The sequence below is a fragment of the Arachis ipaensis genome, chromosome B4 (genome assembly GCF_059453495.1).
Source record: "Arachis ipaensis isolate K30076 ecotype BB chromosome B4, ASM5945349v1, whole genome shotgun sequence".
In the NCBI taxonomy this organism is placed as follows: domain Eukaryota; kingdom Viridiplantae; phylum Streptophyta; class Magnoliopsida; order Fabales; family Fabaceae; genus Arachis; species Arachis ipaensis.
In genome coordinates, this window is record NC_142439.1 from 29,876,902 (window position 1) to 29,895,518 (window position 18,617).

The following is an 18,617-nucleotide window of genomic DNA, read 5'->3' on the forward strand; positions in this document are numbered from 1 at the left end:
CTTTTCTTGTCAAGTTCTTTCTTGTCAAGTTCGGTGATAAACAAAGAGAAGGGAAGATGAATAATAATGATTTTTGATTAAGTAGCATTGATTTATTAAATGAAAGGGCATGTGTCATAATTATATGTATGTATATATGCTTATAAGCCACACTTCTTATTTCTTTTCTTATGGCTTCGTTCTTTCTTTCTTTGTTTCCAAATGGTTTCATGAATGAAATGAATAAATGAAGCAAAAGTAATGATTATCATTAATGAATAAGAGGAGGGGGGGGGGGGAGGAGAGTTAGATCTCATGTTATGAATATATATATATATATATGCATTAATACAAGTTTATTCATGTTTTCTTAATGGCTTCGGCCAAAGGAAGGAAATAAGGAAATTAAATGATATAATAATAATAATTTTGTTATTTTTTTCGAATTATCTCATTATAATAAAAAAGAATTTAAAAATTTTAATAGATTTTAAATTAAAAATATCATAAAATTTAATTTAATTATTTTTAAAAAAATAAATTTTTAATAAAATTCTCAATAAATATAATAATTCATAAATAATTTAACTACTTAATTTTCAAAGATTTAGGATGTTACATATTCGTTGGTGTCACGTCTTCTGTCGTTGTCGTTGCTCGCCTTCCTCCTCGCCGCCGATAAGTAATACTCTGTTCCATGTTTTGTACTTCGCAGCCATCTCCTCGGCGTCTGCTTCCTGCTCTGTTCCATGTTTCTAATTTTTTGTTCTAATTTTTTGTTAAGTGTTCATGATTTTTTTTGCTGAGGTTATTGTTTGCTGAGGTAAATAATTTATTTTTTGCTGAGGTTATTGTTTGCTGTTCTGATTTTTTGTTCAAGTGTTCATGATTTTTTTTGCTGTGGTTATTTTTTGTTGAGGTTATTGTTTGTTAAGGTTATTAATTTATTTTTTGCTGAGGTTATTGTTGATAATTTGTTAATTTGTTGGATTACTGCTGTTAATTAATTTGCTAAATTGTTAGGTCGTTGTAATTTAATTTGTTAGATTTTTTATTCAAGTCTTATTCTCGTTTATTTGCTAAATTGTTATTGTTAGTGTATCGATTATTATTTTTGAGTTGATTGGGTTAGTATGTTCTTCTCAAATTATTAATTTGCTAATTTGTTAAATTTTCTGTTCTTTAATTTAGATATTTTAAATTTTATATTAGGTTATGATTGTTTTGGTGTGTTTATTTATATTTTATTTAGGGTTAACCACTAAAAATGCCCCTGAATTATTTAAACGTTCACAAAATATACTCGAATTTTACTATCGACAAAAATGCCTTCAAATAATTTAAAAACACAACAAAAATACCCAACAGTAAATATATATTTTCAAAAAATATATTAGAGATATGTATTTCTCAAAAAATACATTAGAGATTGAATTTTGATGTGATTTTTTACAAGCATGATTAGAAAAATGAGATATTATTATCCTTAAAATTTGATAATTTTTTGTTAAGTTATTTTTTCTGTAATTTTTTTGTTAACAACTAATAATACTTTAAAAAATCACAAAAAAACTATATACTTAGAAAAAAATCACCAAATTTTAAGAATAATAATATCTCATTTTTTTAATTATACTTGCAAAAAATCACATCAAAATTCAATCTCTAAGACATTTTTTGAAAATATATATTTACTGTTGGACATTTTTGTCGCGTTTTAAAATTATTTAAAGGCATTTTTGTCGATAGTAAATTCGGGTGCTTTTTTGGTCCGCGTTTGAATAATTCGGGACCATTTTTTGTGGTTAACCCTTTTATTTATTATTTTATCATAAAATGATTATTTTGATTAAACTACGGTTGAATTGGTTGAACCAGTATATTAGTAAATTAGTAATTAGAACGGTTTGATAATCAGTTCGATTTTCAGAATCTCGTCAGTCACTCGGTCATTTGACTGGGTTTGAGTCACCTAGCAGACTTTTCCTACATCAGATCCAGTGGAACCCGAACTGACCTGTCCGGTTTTGATGAAAATCGGACTTGGCCAGTTTATAAAACCCATACCGAGCCATGCTAATTTTCGAATTCGAACGACGTCGTTTTTCTAAGAGTTGCGAACATAGTTATCAAATCCGGCTCGATTCGGTCGGTTTGACCGAAATCGGTCACCTAGTCATCTGGTTGGGCCGAACCACTTGTTGTACTCATCATGCATCAAACTTGCTGAAATCCGGGTTGACCTGGCCGATTTTCAGCAAAACGGTGACTCGACCGGTTTATTTGACCCGGACAGGGTCATGGTTTTTTGTTTTTTTCAATGGACCGTTCCATCCCCCCTCTCTCCCCTTTTTCCCCCTTTCCCTCTCTGAAGCCCTAGTTGCTGAAGATCACCCCCAGCCCCCAACGGTATCTCCTCTCTCAGACTCTCTTTCTCAGTTTCTCCCACGAGCTCAAGCTCTCGTCAGCTCGTCTCATCTTCGGTCTCTCACCTCTCGTCTCCGGTCTGTCAAGCCCTCGTCATCTCAAGCTCTCTCTTCCCTGCGCTCGCTTCGCCGGCGGCAGAAGCAGACGGAACCGCTTCTGGTCCCTCGGGTGGTGGTAGTCGTCGTCTTCTTGCTTCTCACGGTCTCTGTCTCGCACCTGGTCTCGATCTCTCCCTTCCCTGCGCTCTTCGTCGCTGGTAGCAGAGGCAACAGATCCCGGTGGGCTGGTCTTCGTTGTCGTCTTCTTGCTTCGAGCCTTGCTGTCAGCTTCTCCCTCGCCAGCAGCTTCTCCTTCGCCGTCAGCTTTCTTCGCGCAACCCGATTTGGTGAGTTCCCCCTGTTTTGTCTGTTTCAATTTTGTTGCTGCATCACTGTACTTTGATTTTGTTGCTGAAAGTTGAATGTGTTGCTGAAATCTGTCCTTTCTGTTTCAATTTTGTTGCTGCATCACTGCACTTTGATTTTGTCGCTGAAAGTTGAATGTGTTGCTGAAATTTGTTACGGATTACCATGAACCTTGAATTTGTTGTTGACTTGCCAAAATAATCACTTAGCTTAACTTACTTAAGTTTGTTTGTTGCCGAAAATCATTACTGCTTTTATTGAACCTTGAATTTGGTGCTGTTTTGCTGAATAATCACTTAGTTAAATTTTTGTTGTTGTTGTAAATCTGTAAATCACGTTGAATTTGTTGGAGATTGAATCTATTGTTGCCTTGCTGAAATAATCACTTATCTAAAACTTTTTGTTGCTGTTAATCTGTAAATCATCTCTTGAGATAAATCTTTTGTTGCTAAAAATTATTATAGTTGAAGTTGTTATTGAAAATGAGGTTCATGCTCTCTGCAATTGTTCAGTTAAATTGTTGTCCCATACTTTCTGTTTATATTATTATGAATTAATTTTTGTATTGATTTGTGAAAGAGACACAAATGTAGTTATAGATGCAAATCAAAATGAAGGAAATGTTGGTCAAGCTTCAAATTTGTTTTATGAAGATATAGATGCCGACTTTCAGATCACCTCTTAAATTTGATTTACTGATTGTGTTATCTTTTGTTTTTTCTTGTTCTTTAAATTGAGAAAGTATTTTTTGCTATTGACTAGTTTATTATTATTTTTTTGCATCATTTGTTGTCTAAGAATTGATATTTGATTGTTAGTAATACATTTATGAAGACATACATTTTTAGTTTTAACTTTTGATTTTAATTTTATTTTTATAATTTTATATTTTTATTTAATTATGACCGGGTCAACCGGGTGAATTAGTGACCCACTGGTTGAACCAGTGACCCGGTGACCCCGTCGTATGACCGGATCAATTACCGGTTCGGTTATGATAACTATGGTTGTGAACTCTAATGCTACTCTCATTAGCGGATCAGCCTTCCTCAGTCTCACTGTCTCACAACTCACAAGCTCTGGTCAGACTCTTCTCTAAAAGCTCAACTCTCAAGCTCTCTCTCTCTCTCGTCTCTCCCACTCAACGTCTCTCCCTTCTCGCTCACTCACTCACTCTTCCTCCGTGGCCTCCGTTCCTTCCGTCGCCACCAGTGTACCACCGGCAGCTTAGCTTCTTCTGTCTTTCACTTCTGCGAACAGTCTGTTCTCTGCGTGTCACTTTGGGTCTGTGTGGTTGCTACCAAAATGTTGCGTAGAAATATTCGCATGAGGAGGGAGTATTTATACAGGAAGAGCTTAGAAGGCAAAGAGCGCTTGCTCTACGAAAAGAAGCGCAAGATAAGAGAAGCACTTCAAGGTTCTTCCTTCCTTCCTTCCATATGAATTTTTCGTTACCGTTTTTAATTTTAATTCACTTGTTTTCGTGAAAATTTTTATTATTATTGTTAGTTCATGTGTTTAATTTTAATTTTATGTAGAAGGGAAGCCAATACCTACTGAGCTTAGGAATGAGGAGGCTGCACTTCGTCGAGAGATCGATCTCGAAGATGAAAACACAGCTGGTATTATATTCTTCCTTTGTCTTCACCTTTTTTTTCTATTTTTTTTTTTTTTAAATTTAGTTAGTGAATTTTTTTTATGAATTTGATTATGTTGTTTTATAATTTAATTTTATTCATTGTTTTACCCAATGAGTTCTGTAATGTTTTTAGTAAGAAGCTATTAAAGACAAACATAATAATCCATTAGTACACAGCTCAATATGTAATTACCTATAACCATTGCTAGTTTTTTATATGCTTTCTATTTAACCCCTTTGTACCAAAACAGACAACACTGAATATACATATAATTGATGGTTAACTAACTTGACTCATGCCACATAAAAGGTTAATTCTTTAATAGACAAAATTTGTCTGGTTTAGGAGTTTAACTCTAAGTGGAAACTCTGCATATGATAGGGGAAAACATTGTATCTTTTCTAATTATTCAAGTGTTGCCAACAATAACCCATATCATAGTGAGTGTTGGTGGTTTTTATAATTGTTGATGGCATTCTTTGTTTTTGTTTTGTTTTGATTTACTTTTTTCTTCCCCTGTTCGGTGATTGAGTAATTTTATAGGTCTTAGAGGTCATGTTATTGAGAAAGGCACTATATTCATACTGAAAGCATTGAGTTGTTCCGAGTCCTTACTCCTAATACATGTGACACAGTGAACTGATTAATCGAAGCGTCATACATGAGAACATGTATACAGAAGAATATTTTGGCATTGAGCAAATAGCTTTATTTGTATCATTCCTTGCGGTGTGTTTATGAGTTTGGGCTCTTGGAGGGAAAGAGATGGATGGGAAGGGATTGAAAAGTAAAATGAACTCTACTCTATCCATTAAGGGATTAACTTCCTTCCCTTCCCCTCTGAAAACCAAGCTCACAAATACACCCTTTGTCTCCTGGTACCCCAAGCTTTTAGGCTATTTTGCCTTTCCCTCATAAACCTTTTTGATGTTTTATTCTCTCTTGCATTGATTTATTTCAAAAGAGACATTGATGTGATTGCTGAAATTTTGTCTCCACTTTTTGCTGTGTGTAATTCAGTCCCGAGAACACACATTGATGATGAGTATGCACATACTGCGGAAAAAGATCCTAAAATTTTGCTAACCACTTCCAGGGATCCAAGTGCTCCTCTTCAACAGTTTGTAAAGGTTTGCTCACTTCAATTGTTTTCATCTGCAAACTAGAAGAGAATTTTATTTATATTCTAATTATGTATAGATAAAAAAAAAAGGAAAAGAGGAAAAAGGGCAGGGAAGTAACATAAAAAGATGTTTCTTTTCCGTTTGGAGCATACAAACTCAAAAGGAGAGTCAAATGAGGAAGAAAGAAAAATAGGAAGATTTGAATGGGTAACTAATAAGCCTATTTATATTAGCTGTAAAATTAGGAAGACTGATAGATAACACCTAAAGTTATTTTATTTAATTTTAATATATATAGTTTTATACATATAATATTCACAATGTTCTATTTTATTTATTCCTTTTTTTCTGTCTTAGTAAATTCCGGATAACGTTTTGACTATTGTGACACTCAATTTTCTATGTTCAGGAGCTGAGTTATGTCTTTCCGAATGCACAAAGAATGAATCGTGGTGGTCAGGTTGTAACCTTTACTGTTTTTTTTCCATTTATTATCTCTTGTATACGTTCAGAATCTGAATAATTGACTATTTGGTTGATTTTCCATTTATTGTTTTCTTGCTAATGAGTAATGATAATAAATACAGCTAAAATATAATCGTTATTATATAGCTAAAATATAAACTGATTGTCTTTTCTGTTTTGTGTTTGTATTTGGATGGTTGTCGCTATCATTTTAGGTTATTTCTGAAATTATAGAGTCTTGCCGTGCACATGATTATACAGATGTTGTGTTGGTTCATGAACATCGTGGTGTTCCGGATGGCTTAATTGTCTGCCATCTGCCGTATGGTCCAACTGCATATTTTGGATTGCTCAATGTGGTAAGTGTTGGTCTTAAAAAGTATTACTTTTTGTAATATATATTTGTACGGACAACATGCTGAGTTGTTTCTTTTCCGTATAGGTTACAAGGCATGAAATCAAAGACAAGAAAGCCATTGGTACAATGCCCGAGGCTTATCCACATCTGATTTTTGATAACTTCTCAACTAAGGTTTTCATAAGTCAACACGATCTCTATTTTTTTTACTTGCTCGAATTTCATTGGTAAATTGCCCATGGTTTTGATCTGTGGTCTGTTGTATTTTTCCATTGGTCTTTCAGATATCTACTGGTCATGCCAATGGTGTCTTGTCTGGTCTTCGAACCATAATGTTCTGAATTGGACTAGAAGCAGTTGCAGCTTGACTGTTTAAACTTTAAAGTGATTTAAATGATTTCCCTCTGATGCTAAAACTGTTAAGAGTAAGATTCGAGCACAGGTTAGGACTAGGAGAAGGCACATTGTCAACTTTTTAAGCATTGATCTATTAAAATAGTTGGGTTTCTAATGGGGTTGCTTTTATTAATTAGTCTTAGAGATGACAAATGATATAACCAAGATTCAAACTTAGGTTAATTTGGAATGAAAAAGATGATGTAGTCAGTAGGCTACTGGTCAGAGCAAATATATGTATTGATCTTGTAAGAATAAAAGTGCAAGGTTGGTTCTGTTTGCATTGTGATTCGGGATTAGAATTTTGTTTATGTTGGCCACTTTTTCTATTCGCTAATTTCCCAATTATATATTTATGGAATATATACTTTTGCAAATTCAATATTATCGAAAGTAATTACTATCTATAGCAATAATTACGCTGGTTTTGTTCTGACTACTCATCTTATTTGGAATTCATTTTGGACTTTAAACAGTTAGGTGAAAGGACTGCCAACATTCTAAAGTATCTTTTCCCAGTTCCAAAACCAGACACAAAACGTATTGTGACTTTTTCCAACCAGTCTGACTATGTATCGTTCAGGTTGGTTTTGCATTTACAATCTTATGCATTTGACCTTTCATTATAATTTATAAATATCCATTATTCATTCATGTTACAGTGAACTTGTGCTGGTTAGTGTTTTTTCCCTTCTCATTATCTAGTGTTTGTTCTATACAGGCATCACATATATGAAAAGCATGGAGGTCCGAAGTCTATTGAACTAAAGGAAATTGGTCCGCGGTTTGAGTTGCGACTTTATCAGGTTTGCATTACTATTAACCTCACCATTGATTGCTTCTTTGTCTGTTGTTATGTTATGAGGAAAGATGATCTTCCCCTCAAAACAAAGTAACTACATCTGTTTACATGCTACTAAATTTAAGAAAACTGTAGTTCAGTGATTGCATTTTGCATGTGTATACATGTTTCTTTGTTTTGGTTGATGTAATGTTGCTCCAAAAGTTAAAATTTTCTGTGATTACATATTTTACTTTTAGGTTTAAAAATATCCTTTTTGTTACCCCAGTCATTTGTAAAATTGCTTACACGGATATATTTTTTTTTTTGGATATGTTTGTGAGCACAGCTGTTTGACAAAATGTAAACTAATTTAATAACACAATATCATTGTAAATTTTGATCTATTAGTGTTAGCAGCAGTTTGGGCCGCCTTTTTTATTTTTTGGGCTTAATTTATTAGATTCAAATATTAAAATCGTAAATTGTCTACTTACTAGTGACTACTACTGCTTCTACTTTCTATTATCTACTATTTTAAAGGAGTTGAGGCAGTTTTACCACCTTTAGGTCACATTTCTGTAATTCTTCTTTCTATTTTACCCTGGCATGTCTTTGTCTCTTTCTACCACACACTTGCTTAACTTACGCTAAGAACTACATAAAACTATCCATATTGCCATGTATTACAAAATTAACAGCCATCATTGTTCTATAATCTCAAGATGCTAGTGCTTGTTAATGTTTATTTCATATTTACTAGATAAAATAATGCATTGTTCCGATTGTTATTGGATACCAAACCTATTCCTAATATCATGATTATTAAAATTAGACTGATAATCAACTCTATTGAAGCAATGGGACGGGTGGCCAGTTCACTGGTTTTTGGTCTGAAAAGATCGGTCCAGTCCCGTTCTTTTTTTATTTGGTGTCCCAATCCAGTTTTAATTGCTATACTTGTTGCTATTTTCACTGTTAACCAATTAATCCAATGTCCCTATTTTTCTCAAACACGTTGCAGATAAAGCTGGGAACTGTGGATCAAGCTGAAGCTCAAATAGAATGGGTTATTAGACCTTACATGAACACGAGTAAAAAACGCAAGTTTCTCAGTGATTGATGTTGCCATAACAAAAGCCGCAATGTTAAAGTAGTATTTACGCAGCTTAACCTGATACACGTTGAGTGCATTTTTCATCGTGACGGAACATTGTCCTTAGTTCCTTAGTTTGAAAGGGAATATAATTTTTGGAATGAGCATCATTGTAAACTGCTAAAGCTATGAAAAAGTGAGAATGAAATGTACTTTTTCTGGAAAAAAATTATTATTTGCTTTTTCTTGGGAATATGAACAGTTCGTTTGTTATTATTAATTCATGACATACGAAAATCAACTCTGTCTTTCGTCCCCATTCAAAATAAACTTTGACATCATTCTCTCCTTTAAAAAGAAAGATTTGCATCTTCAAAACAGTTTTTCTCCTATGGGATTCCTTCATCATCACTATCAACACCTCCAATCCACATTGTTGTAATTTGAGAATCTGCAAAAAGAATAATAAAGGACCTCGTAATACTCTTTCCACTTGTATCAGTCAAATTTGGATACTCGTATTTAGTATTTACACACAATTTATGACTTTTTTCCATTTTTGAGCTCACCACTCGTCTGTTTTCTACTCTTATATTGTTTTAAACGATTTTCGCTTTAGAAATCAAGAGAAAAAAGGAGACAGAACTAAACTAATCTTAATGATAAAAACTTTCAACTTGATAAGAAAAACAAATATTATGTAATAAATGACACGATAAGAAAAGACGCTTTCCTAGAATTTTAAGACACTAGAACAATCCCAATTTCAATAGATACCCATGAGTCCACAATCCAAGTTAGGAATTTTGGATTCGTATCTCCCAACTTAAAGGGGCATACTACAATAATAGTTAGTAAGACTGTTTTTGGGTTGGGTGAAAATTATGTTCTTCTTGATCCAAATCGAACACTAAATATTGATCAGGACTATTTTTAAACACTTATCTGAGATCTGATGAAACCTTATTATTTTCGAGTGACAATAAAACCGAGTTCAGATGGATGAAAATCAAGTATAAATAAAACCTAAGAACAAATTGGAAAATAGATATAGAGTATGAATTTTTAACTTTAACTCATCGCGTTCGAAAAGACAAACATACCCATGTTACCCTAAAGTTGGTTAAATTTACCCTGCTAGTTACACATACTTCCCATTCATTCATTCATTCACTTATCTGATACCTGTTGGTTAATAGGACAAATAACTGACTCACATGTCTACATTTTTTTTAAGTTGGCTTTCTACTGAATGCATTTCTCAGTAGGAACAACAATTTGCTTGGATTTTACACTGTTTAAAGAACTTTCTTCCCTACTGCATGCCTATACTAAGGGCCTTACTATTGAAGTGTATAATGCCAACAGAGAATGGACTTGGTTTACTAGCTCACGTGAATGCCCAACCATGAGTTCAAAGTTACAAAAGTATTGGAATGATAAGTAGGACAACCATGTACATGAATATATAGATTTCATTCATGGATTATAAATTTAAAACAAATAATTCAACTAAGATCCTGCATATCATAAAGCAGTTTAGGAATAACGCGAGCTTTGTGCCTCCATCATTCATTGCTTGCTGTATCCTGCTGAGTAGAGTTACTAGAAACTCGTGGCTGTGAATTATTGTTGAGGATGAAACCTTTGTAACCTGCATTCTTTAAGGATGACATTAAATCATGAACACCATCATCTAGCGCATGCTGCAGCATCTGATGGGGAAACAGCTGTTGCTGTTCAGAAACTTTCATGGCTGACGTTGCAGCAAGATTGATCTACAAAGAAATTGTAAGAAGGCATAAGTTAAATGGTGCATTTCACCCTACCAGTGAACAGGATGGGGACCATGATAGTTGTCATTCATGTAATAATTAGTTGACCAAACCAGAAATGTGTTTGACAATGCACACCAAACAAGCACAAAATAACTAATCATCATAAGCTACAAAAATGTAACGAGTTGCAAACAGCCTACTCAACATCTTCCACTGATTGAGTTTTCATGTTACTCAAACACTTTATGGAGTACTGTCAGTAATGAAAGAAACTATTAAGTATAGCTTTCTAATTGTAAAGTGAAAGGTAACTGAATATATAAAAACCCTATGATAGAGCCTTTGCTATAAAACAACATATGTTGATAGATCAAGTTCTCTTATTCAAATTTCTTATTAAAATTCAAAGACACGGGATCATCTAAAACGATAAATCCTGTATGACAAGTAATACACATAAAAATAGGGAAAAGGATCCCCTCTTCTTGTAAATATTTCAGCTTAAATTACGAATGTTAAATGAGATAACAATAGTGAAACAAAGAAAATGTGGTACATGTCAAAATGGGTCAGCTAAAAAAATAAAGTATGAAACAAACCAACAGCCAAAGAAGGAAATTCAATGAAATAATGAAGTAAATTCAAGTCCAAATCAATGTAAGTCACTGATAAAATTGTAATTGTACCGATTGGGAGACTTTCTGCACCAAAGCTTTGACAAGTGGGAATACACAAAACCTTTTTGACAGATCAAGCAAAAATAATCAGCATAGAATTTCTCTGCACAACTTCAAATAAGCACATTAAGCCAAAGATAACATGATGCATATAAAGTGATATTATTATATGGTGGCATTTCATCTGTATCCTACCTTAATTTGTTCATTCAGTTCAAAGTAGAGTGAGTTAAAAGAAAAGGGAAGCATCTTACATTCCTCGGCCACCGTCAAGTGCTTCCTCCGATGGGTCTTTCCATTCATCAATTCTGTCAGACAGAAATCAATATTACTAATTGTATAATACAGCATGAGACAATATGTTGTGCGTGTGTAACAATGAGAGAGAGAGAGAGAGACAGAAGAGATTACACCCATCCATAGCGGCGATCAAACAGAAGCCTCGTAGAAAATGGTTTAGTGTTTGGAACATTGATTCTGGAACTTGTGGATTCCATCTAGCTCACTGGATCTAAAGGACAAAAATTTGCCTAAATGAGACGAATATATTTGTTTTAGACCCAAAACATATGAAACAACACAGCCAGAAGCCGTAGCAGCAACTATATGCTCTACCATTTTGCACAACAGAAACAAATAGAAAATGTCACATGTCAGATTCAGACCTATACTAATATAGCGATTGAATCATTGTTACACAAGACCAATTTATTTGCCATTCCAATTCATATCTTCCAAAAGCTTGTACTCACTCTTGAATAGACACCCCAATAAACAGAGCGAGGGCGTATTCTGATATGAACACGCAATTGCAAAACAAAATCCAGAAATAAAAAATATTAACCTACAACAATGTTTACATCAAGGAATTAAAGCTACGAGGCACCATAGTTTTTTATTGCTGATGGCGGCTTATGGCGGTGAGCCAAAAATCAGCCATGCTTTCCGGAAAATGGAGGATTACCTAAAAAAAACATGTGTATGCACATAAAAAAATGCAGAAAAATTGCAAAGGTAACAAATTATAAAATCTAATCAATTTGCGCAATTTTCTAATAATAAGGAATCCAATTAATTAATTCAGCCAATGCAATAGCAAATTCAATAAATAAACATAACATTAAGCCATAACACACCGTCAAAGAGAAGATATAGAACTTACAAACTAACAACTCAAAAGAAACACCAAAGCCCTTGTCTCATCATGTTTTTAAACCAACAAATGAGGAGGTTTATAATTTATAGTTTTATACCACTGAACCTATGTAAAAAAAGGCTGGGAACATTGGAACAGAAACTAAGTTACGGACCAGAGAGAAAGGGGACCGTGGCTTGCAGCTGCGGTGAGGAACGGCGGCGAGCAGCGACGGCTTGCAGTGGCGAGCAGCGGCTTTGGCAGAAGGCTGAGAGAACACAACAGAAAATGGCAGAGAGGGAAGACGGAGAGGAGGACCTGGAGCAGGACGGTGGTGCCTGGCGCGCCGCCAACGGTTCTTCCGGCAGCAGTGCAGGGCAGAGCAGAGAGGGAGACAAAGAAGAGAGTTTTGGCAAGTCAATGAGCTATGATGTCCATCTTTTTGGCATTGTTACATTTGTGGTACCAATTTATTATTATTATGAAAAATTTTCGATGAACAAGTTTCTTTAATATTACTTTTTTTTAATAATGAATTTTTAAAAAATTAACATGGAAATTTTTGAAAAAACAAAAAAAATTTGTAATAAATAACAGAAAAAAAAAAAAAGAAAAAACCTGTGAAGGGAAAAAATACGAGGAACAAAAAGAGAACGAGAAAGTTGAGACATAAGTTATGTTATCATCTTATAAGTGGTGTCTGTGAGTAGCTCCGAAAATCAATTGGATACGAGTCTACGACATCCTTTAGTCCTTTTTTTTTTTTTTTTTTTCCAAAAGATAGTAGGTTATATTTCATTAATTATTGAAAAATGAAATACAAAGATGTTCAAAAGTAGGACAGCATAATGAAAGATGGGGATTTCCCAAAAACACTACACTGAAAGTATTCATCCAACGGTGCGTGGTCGAAAAACGAAAAAAATCTTAAAAAAGAAAGAATGATAAATCAAATTGGATGCAATTAAGAGCTTGCCTCATGGAGATGACGACCTAAACCGGGAGTTTTTTGGATTTTACGGAGCAACTTGACAGAGCTTCCTAGAATGGTAGACGGCATTGAAGTAGAACCTTAAAAAATCAACTGATTGCGAGCTTTCCAGCAGTTCCAGCAAATGATGGCAAGCAATTGAGGATTACGGTCAGCATTCTTCAACGGGTTAAGCATCTCTGTTGATGCAATCCACCATGTCCAAAAGTCGTTAGGACTCTGAGGGGGAAGACAGTCACGAAGATAACTCTGAGACCATACATCTTTAATTCTAGAGCAATCGATCAAACAATGAGTGACTGTTTCGGTTGCTTCATGACAGCATGGGCATATTGGTGATATAGATGGGATGCGGTGATGAATCTGAGCAAGCACTGGGAGTCAGCCATGGAGAACTTTCCAGATAAATAGCTTAATTTTGTGAGGCAAGTTCAACTTCCATAAATCAATCCACGGCTTTTTCTGTTGCATATAATTAGGGCAAAGCTCCAGAGGCGGATGGTAAAATAAATAGCCAATTCTGTAACCTGAAGCTGTATCATATTGTTTGGATTTGTTCAAATTCCATTGCAATTTGTCCCTACTCTGCTGAATTTTAACTGACAAAATCTTGTTTGCAACGTCTTGGGGAAATAATTCTTGAATAAGATTCTGATTCCAATTCCTATCTTCAGTAATTAGATCTTTAACTCTTGGAACCAACTCAGAAATAGCTTGTCTATTTGGTATGTCAGAAATCATTAAAGGATACGGAGGAGAAAGGATCCTCAAAGGTTCGGATATTCTCTCCAGTACCCACAACCCAATTAAGACCTTTTTCAACAATCTTTCGGCCTTCCAGTATGCTCCTCCATCCCCAAGAAGGTAAGACTCCAATTTCTGCCGTTATGGCATTACCATTGCTAAAGTATTTACCTCTTAGGATTTTGGATAATAAGGAAGTAGGCTGTGTTACAAGTCGCCAAAACTGTTTGCCTAAAAGCGCCAGATTTTGGATTCTGAGATCTTTAAATCCAAGGCCTCCTTCTTTTCGTGGGCGAGTCATAGTGTCCCAGATAATCCAAGCCATCCGCCTTTCAGAACCTTTTTGTCCCCACCAGAACTGAGAAAGTAGAGAGTGAATTTTCGAGATTAAACCATCAGAAAACTTGAAGCAAGACAATATATAAATAGGAATAGCTTCTCCCACTGCCTTAAGCAATACGTGTCTACCACCTGACGATAGAAGATTGCGCTTCCATCCTTGGATTCTTTTCCGAACCTTTTCTTTGATCATACTAAAATAAGCCTTTTTCGATTTAGAGACTGTAGAAGGCAAACCAAGGTATTTATCCTGAGCTCCAATATGATTAATATTCAGAGTTAGCCAGTAGTGTACGAGTAGTGGAGGGAGTGTTGTGGCTAAAGAATACAGCAGATTTATTAAGATTTACCCTCTGGCCACTGATGCTTTCATAAGAATTCAATAAATGCAGGATATTTGAACATGCTTCAGGATTAGCCTTACAGAATAAGATGGAATCATCAGCAAAGAGGAGGTGGTTGACCTTGGGACATCGCCTATGTATCTGAAGACCCTCAATTAGTCTGTTTTGTTCTGCCTTGTGTAGCAAGAAGGAGAGACCTTCTGCACAGAAAAGAAAAAGATAGGGAGATAGAGGATCTCCTTGTCGAATACCTCTATTTGGTTTGAAGAAACCATAAGGTTGTCCTTCCACAATAACAGAATAAGAAACAGTTGTCACTAATTCTCGAATCCACATGATTCACCGGGAGTCAAAACCAAACTTCTCCAATATAAACCAAAGAAAGTGCCATTCCACCCTATCATATGCCTTACTCATATCTAATAGTCTGTTAGATTAATAGTTTAAAAATTTAACTTATTTAATGGAGTTTAATTCAGATAATTGAATTATAATAAAATAATATATAAAATTAAAAATTCAATATCATCAATTTTGTCTAACTTTATTCTTAATCTGTATTTTTGTGATAAATTTTAAAATAATATATATTATCATTTATTAATATATAAAATTATTTTAAATATTTTATATAATTAAAAAGACATTAAAAAAATAATTAAAATATATAATTTATATTTTAGTATAAATAAAATATTAAAATATTATTAAAATTTATTAAAAAATACTTTATATTCTATATATTTATTGTATTTGTATCCCATATTTTATAAAAAATTAAAATTTGTGTATTCTGTGTCGTGTCATGTCGTGTCGCGTATATACGTCATTGTCCCTGCTTCATAAATTATATTACAATATAATCAATGAAAAGAAAAGTATGATTTTTATGCCATTTGAAATGCTAAGACTAATCAATGAATGATAAATTTGAGCAAATAGTGAGTTTCAAGACACAATTTAAAATCACTATCCCGAAAGAAAAAAGTATTTTAGACAAAAGATTCACAAAAACAATAAAAACATAAAAATGTCACTATTAGGGCTGGAAGTGAGTCAAGTCAGCTCATGAGTCAGCTCGAGCTCGATTTGTTAATAGCTCGATAAGCTGAACTCGTGAGTTGGTGAGCCGAGCTTGAGTTTAGAATTGAGCTCATAAAATAAATGAGTCGAGCTTGAGTTTGGATAAGCTCAGCTCATTAGCTCGTGAGTTGGCTCGATTATCTATATATATATATATATATATATATTTAATATTATATATATACACGTATGAAATAGTAATATATATATTAATCTTAATTATTTAAAATTTTATATTTAATTTTTATATATAATTTTGATGTAGGACATAAATAAAAAATTTATAATTTATTGAAAAGATAGAGAATATATCAAATTGATCTTTTTAAATATTTTTTAAAATATATAAGTTATAATTTATCAAGATAGAATTATAGATTATGTTTCTATTATTTAAGCCAGCTCGTGAGCTCGAGTCAACTCGTGAGTTTTCGGCGAGCCAAGCTTGAGTTTAAAAAATAGACTCGATTATTAATGAGTCCAACCGTGATCCAAGCTTAATTTTCGTAAACCGAGTTTGAGCTTAATCTCGGCTCAACTCGACTCATTTTCGGCCGTAGTCACCATGGTCAGGCATATTATGCTTAAAAGTTAAACCTTAAAAATCATCACCAAATGTCTCACAAAGGACATAAAAGTCTTAAAAAACAATAAATATCAAACATAGAAGTAATAATAATATTATTTGTCATATTAAAATCACATATTTCACCGTAATATTTCTATTTTTATTTTATCAATAAAAAAAGTAAAAACCTATTTTTAAAAAATTATAAATTAATAATAAATAAAATTTAAACGGATACATATTTTGTCATTTACATGAAAAAAAAGTGTCATACAGCCATACCATCACAGTAGTAGATTTTATTTTTTTTTTAACATTGAACCACTAGCCACTAGGGATGAATTCCCTAAAAATAATCCAGGTTTTGCTTATACGTTTTATGGATTTTGTAATTCGATAGTAACGTTTTATCCATCTTAAATTTTTAAAATTTTTAAAAAATGTTTAAAATTTTAAATTCCTAAAAATAACGTTTAATATTTTTATAATTAAAAAATATTTTATTTCTATATGTTGTTAAAATTTTTTTTACGATATGTCAGTGACAAATTGTGCTGCTATTATAGTATTATAAAATATTAAAATATCAAATATTCTTATATTTTACACAAAATTATCAATATATGAAAATTTTAGTCCAATACTAGTATTTTTAAATTTAAAAAATAAAAAATAAAAAAATCATATACAATTATCTACACATAAATAATAATTTAATTAAATGAATTAAATTATTTAATAATTTTTAATTATTAACTTTACAGTAAATAAAAAAATTACTCAGATGAATCATGAAAATTATGTTGTGAAATAAATAAATAAAGAAGAGATAATATATATATAAAATAAAAAAGTATAATTAGATAATTTTAGTAGTAATATTTACTATAATTACTATTTTAATATAATAAAAATAATTTATATATATATATATATGGACGGATCCAAAAAGTTTAATATGGAGGGGCGAATTTTAGATAAATTTTTTTTATTCCATAAAAATAATTAACATATAATTATTAGAGTTAGTTTTTCAAAATATTTATCAATATATATAATTATAAGATTTTTTTATAATTTTATTTTTAATATGATAGTTACATAAAAAAATATAACAATATCAATAGTACATTATAAAATTATAAAGTACCAATAATTTATAGCGTGTTTAGTTAAAAATTATCACATATCTTATTAATTAAAATTAATTTTTCAAAAATTTATAAAAATTTGAAAATAAATGATAAATTATTAATTATTTGAAAGACACAATACCTTTATAGAATATAAGATATAAGATATTTTTATAAAAGTTTTTCTTTCAACAACGTAAATTTAGAATAAAAATAAGTATTTTTTATAAGAAAAGAATATTTAAAGTATATAATGATTACCAAAATATAACTATGTAAATTATTATTAATATAATAATATAAATTTTAAAAATGTTAATATAAAATAAATAAATGATTTTTTTAAATAAATATAGAGATTATTATATAAAAACTAATTTGAAAGTTACAAAGACTTGAGGGTATAATATTAAATTAGTTAAGTGAAAAATATTAGTGAATTAAACAATTAAAACATAAATCTATCACATAATAAAAAATAATACATATAAAAATATTAAATTATACATATCTCATATATAAATATAGTTTCTAAAAATTTGGGGGGGGGGCGGGGCGGGGCGAGGCCAATACTCGCCCCCCTCTAGGTTCGTCCCTATATATATATATAGTAAAGTGTATAAAAGAGAGAAGGTATTTTGAAAGTATAAAGAGAGAGGAAACTATTTTGTTATTGCTTGTGTATATTCTTTTTGCCCCGTACATGTTTTTATAGGCATACAAAACTTGCTTTTCAAACCTCATTAATTTTCTTCAACATAAAAATTTGTTACTCTCAACATAGGAAAATTGAATTGCTCATTAATGGACATGCATTCTTATCCATCCTCCTCATAACACTCTCCCTTGAATGTCCATTTATGATTATGTTTCATTAAAACCTTACTAAAGAAAAACCTAACGGAAAAAAATTTTAGTGAAAGAAAAAGAGTACAAAATCCTTTGTGATGGAGACTGCCTCATTAAAAACCTTGTCAAGAAAAATCCAATTGGAAAAAACCTGACCAAGAAAAAAAAAGAGTACAGTCTCCCCCTCTTGTCGACATCATTTAATGTCTCGAAATTGGTGCATCCCAATCTCATGTACCAATTTTTCAAAAGAGGATTTCGAGAGTGACTTTGTTAATAAATCTGCTAGATTATCACTTGAACGGA

At 32.3% G+C, this 18,617-nt stretch overlaps 2 protein-coding genes across 5 annotated transcripts; one reads left to right on the forward strand and one right to left on the reverse strand.

Annotated features, from left to right (window-relative positions):
• The first annotated feature begins 2,341 nt into the window (after window positions 1–2,341).
• Window positions 2,342–8,847, forward strand: LOC107639164 (uncharacterized). 2 transcript variants are annotated; one of them, XM_088483514.1, is made up of 10 exons: window positions 2,342–2,791; window positions 3,846–4,227; window positions 4,349–4,432; window positions 5,471–5,580; window positions 5,984–6,034; window positions 6,255–6,398; window positions 6,482–6,571; window positions 7,270–7,376; window positions 7,515–7,599; window positions 8,599–8,847. In XM_088483514.1, exons 2-10 carry the CDS (start codon window positions 4,116–4,118, stop codon window positions 8,695–8,697), a joined length of 882 nt encoding a protein of 293 aa, XP_088339640.1. In that variant the 5' UTR covers window positions 2,342–2,791; window positions 3,846–4,115; the 3' UTR covers window positions 8,698–8,847. The 2 variants fall into 2 exon arrangements, with proteins under 2 accessions (XP_088339640.1, XP_020976720.1); XM_021121061.2 differs by having other exon boundaries at window positions 2,358–2,791; window positions 3,854–4,227.
• Window positions 8,848–10,034: 1,187 nt separating this feature from the next.
• Window positions 10,035–12,915, reverse strand: LOC107639163 (uncharacterized). Of its 3 annotated transcripts, XM_016342597.3 has the most exons (6): window positions 12,436–12,915; window positions 12,012–12,089; window positions 11,537–11,636; window positions 11,380–11,433; window positions 11,135–11,186; window positions 10,035–10,448 (listed from the first exon to the last, which is right to left on the reverse strand). In XM_016342597.3, exons 3-6 carry the CDS (start codon window positions 11,620–11,622, stop codon window positions 10,239–10,241), a joined length of 402 nt encoding a protein of 133 aa, XP_016198083.1. In that variant the 5' UTR covers window positions 11,623–11,636; window positions 12,012–12,089; window positions 12,436–12,915; the 3' UTR covers window positions 10,035–10,238. The 3 variants fall into 3 exon arrangements, with proteins under 3 accessions (XP_016198083.1, XP_016198082.1, XP_020976724.1); XM_016342596.3 differs by lacking the exon at window positions 12,012–12,089; XM_021121065.2 differs by lacking the exon at window positions 12,012–12,089 and having other exon boundaries at window positions 11,537–11,655; window positions 12,436–12,891.
• Between the last annotated feature and the right edge of the window lie 5,702 nt (window positions 12,916–18,617).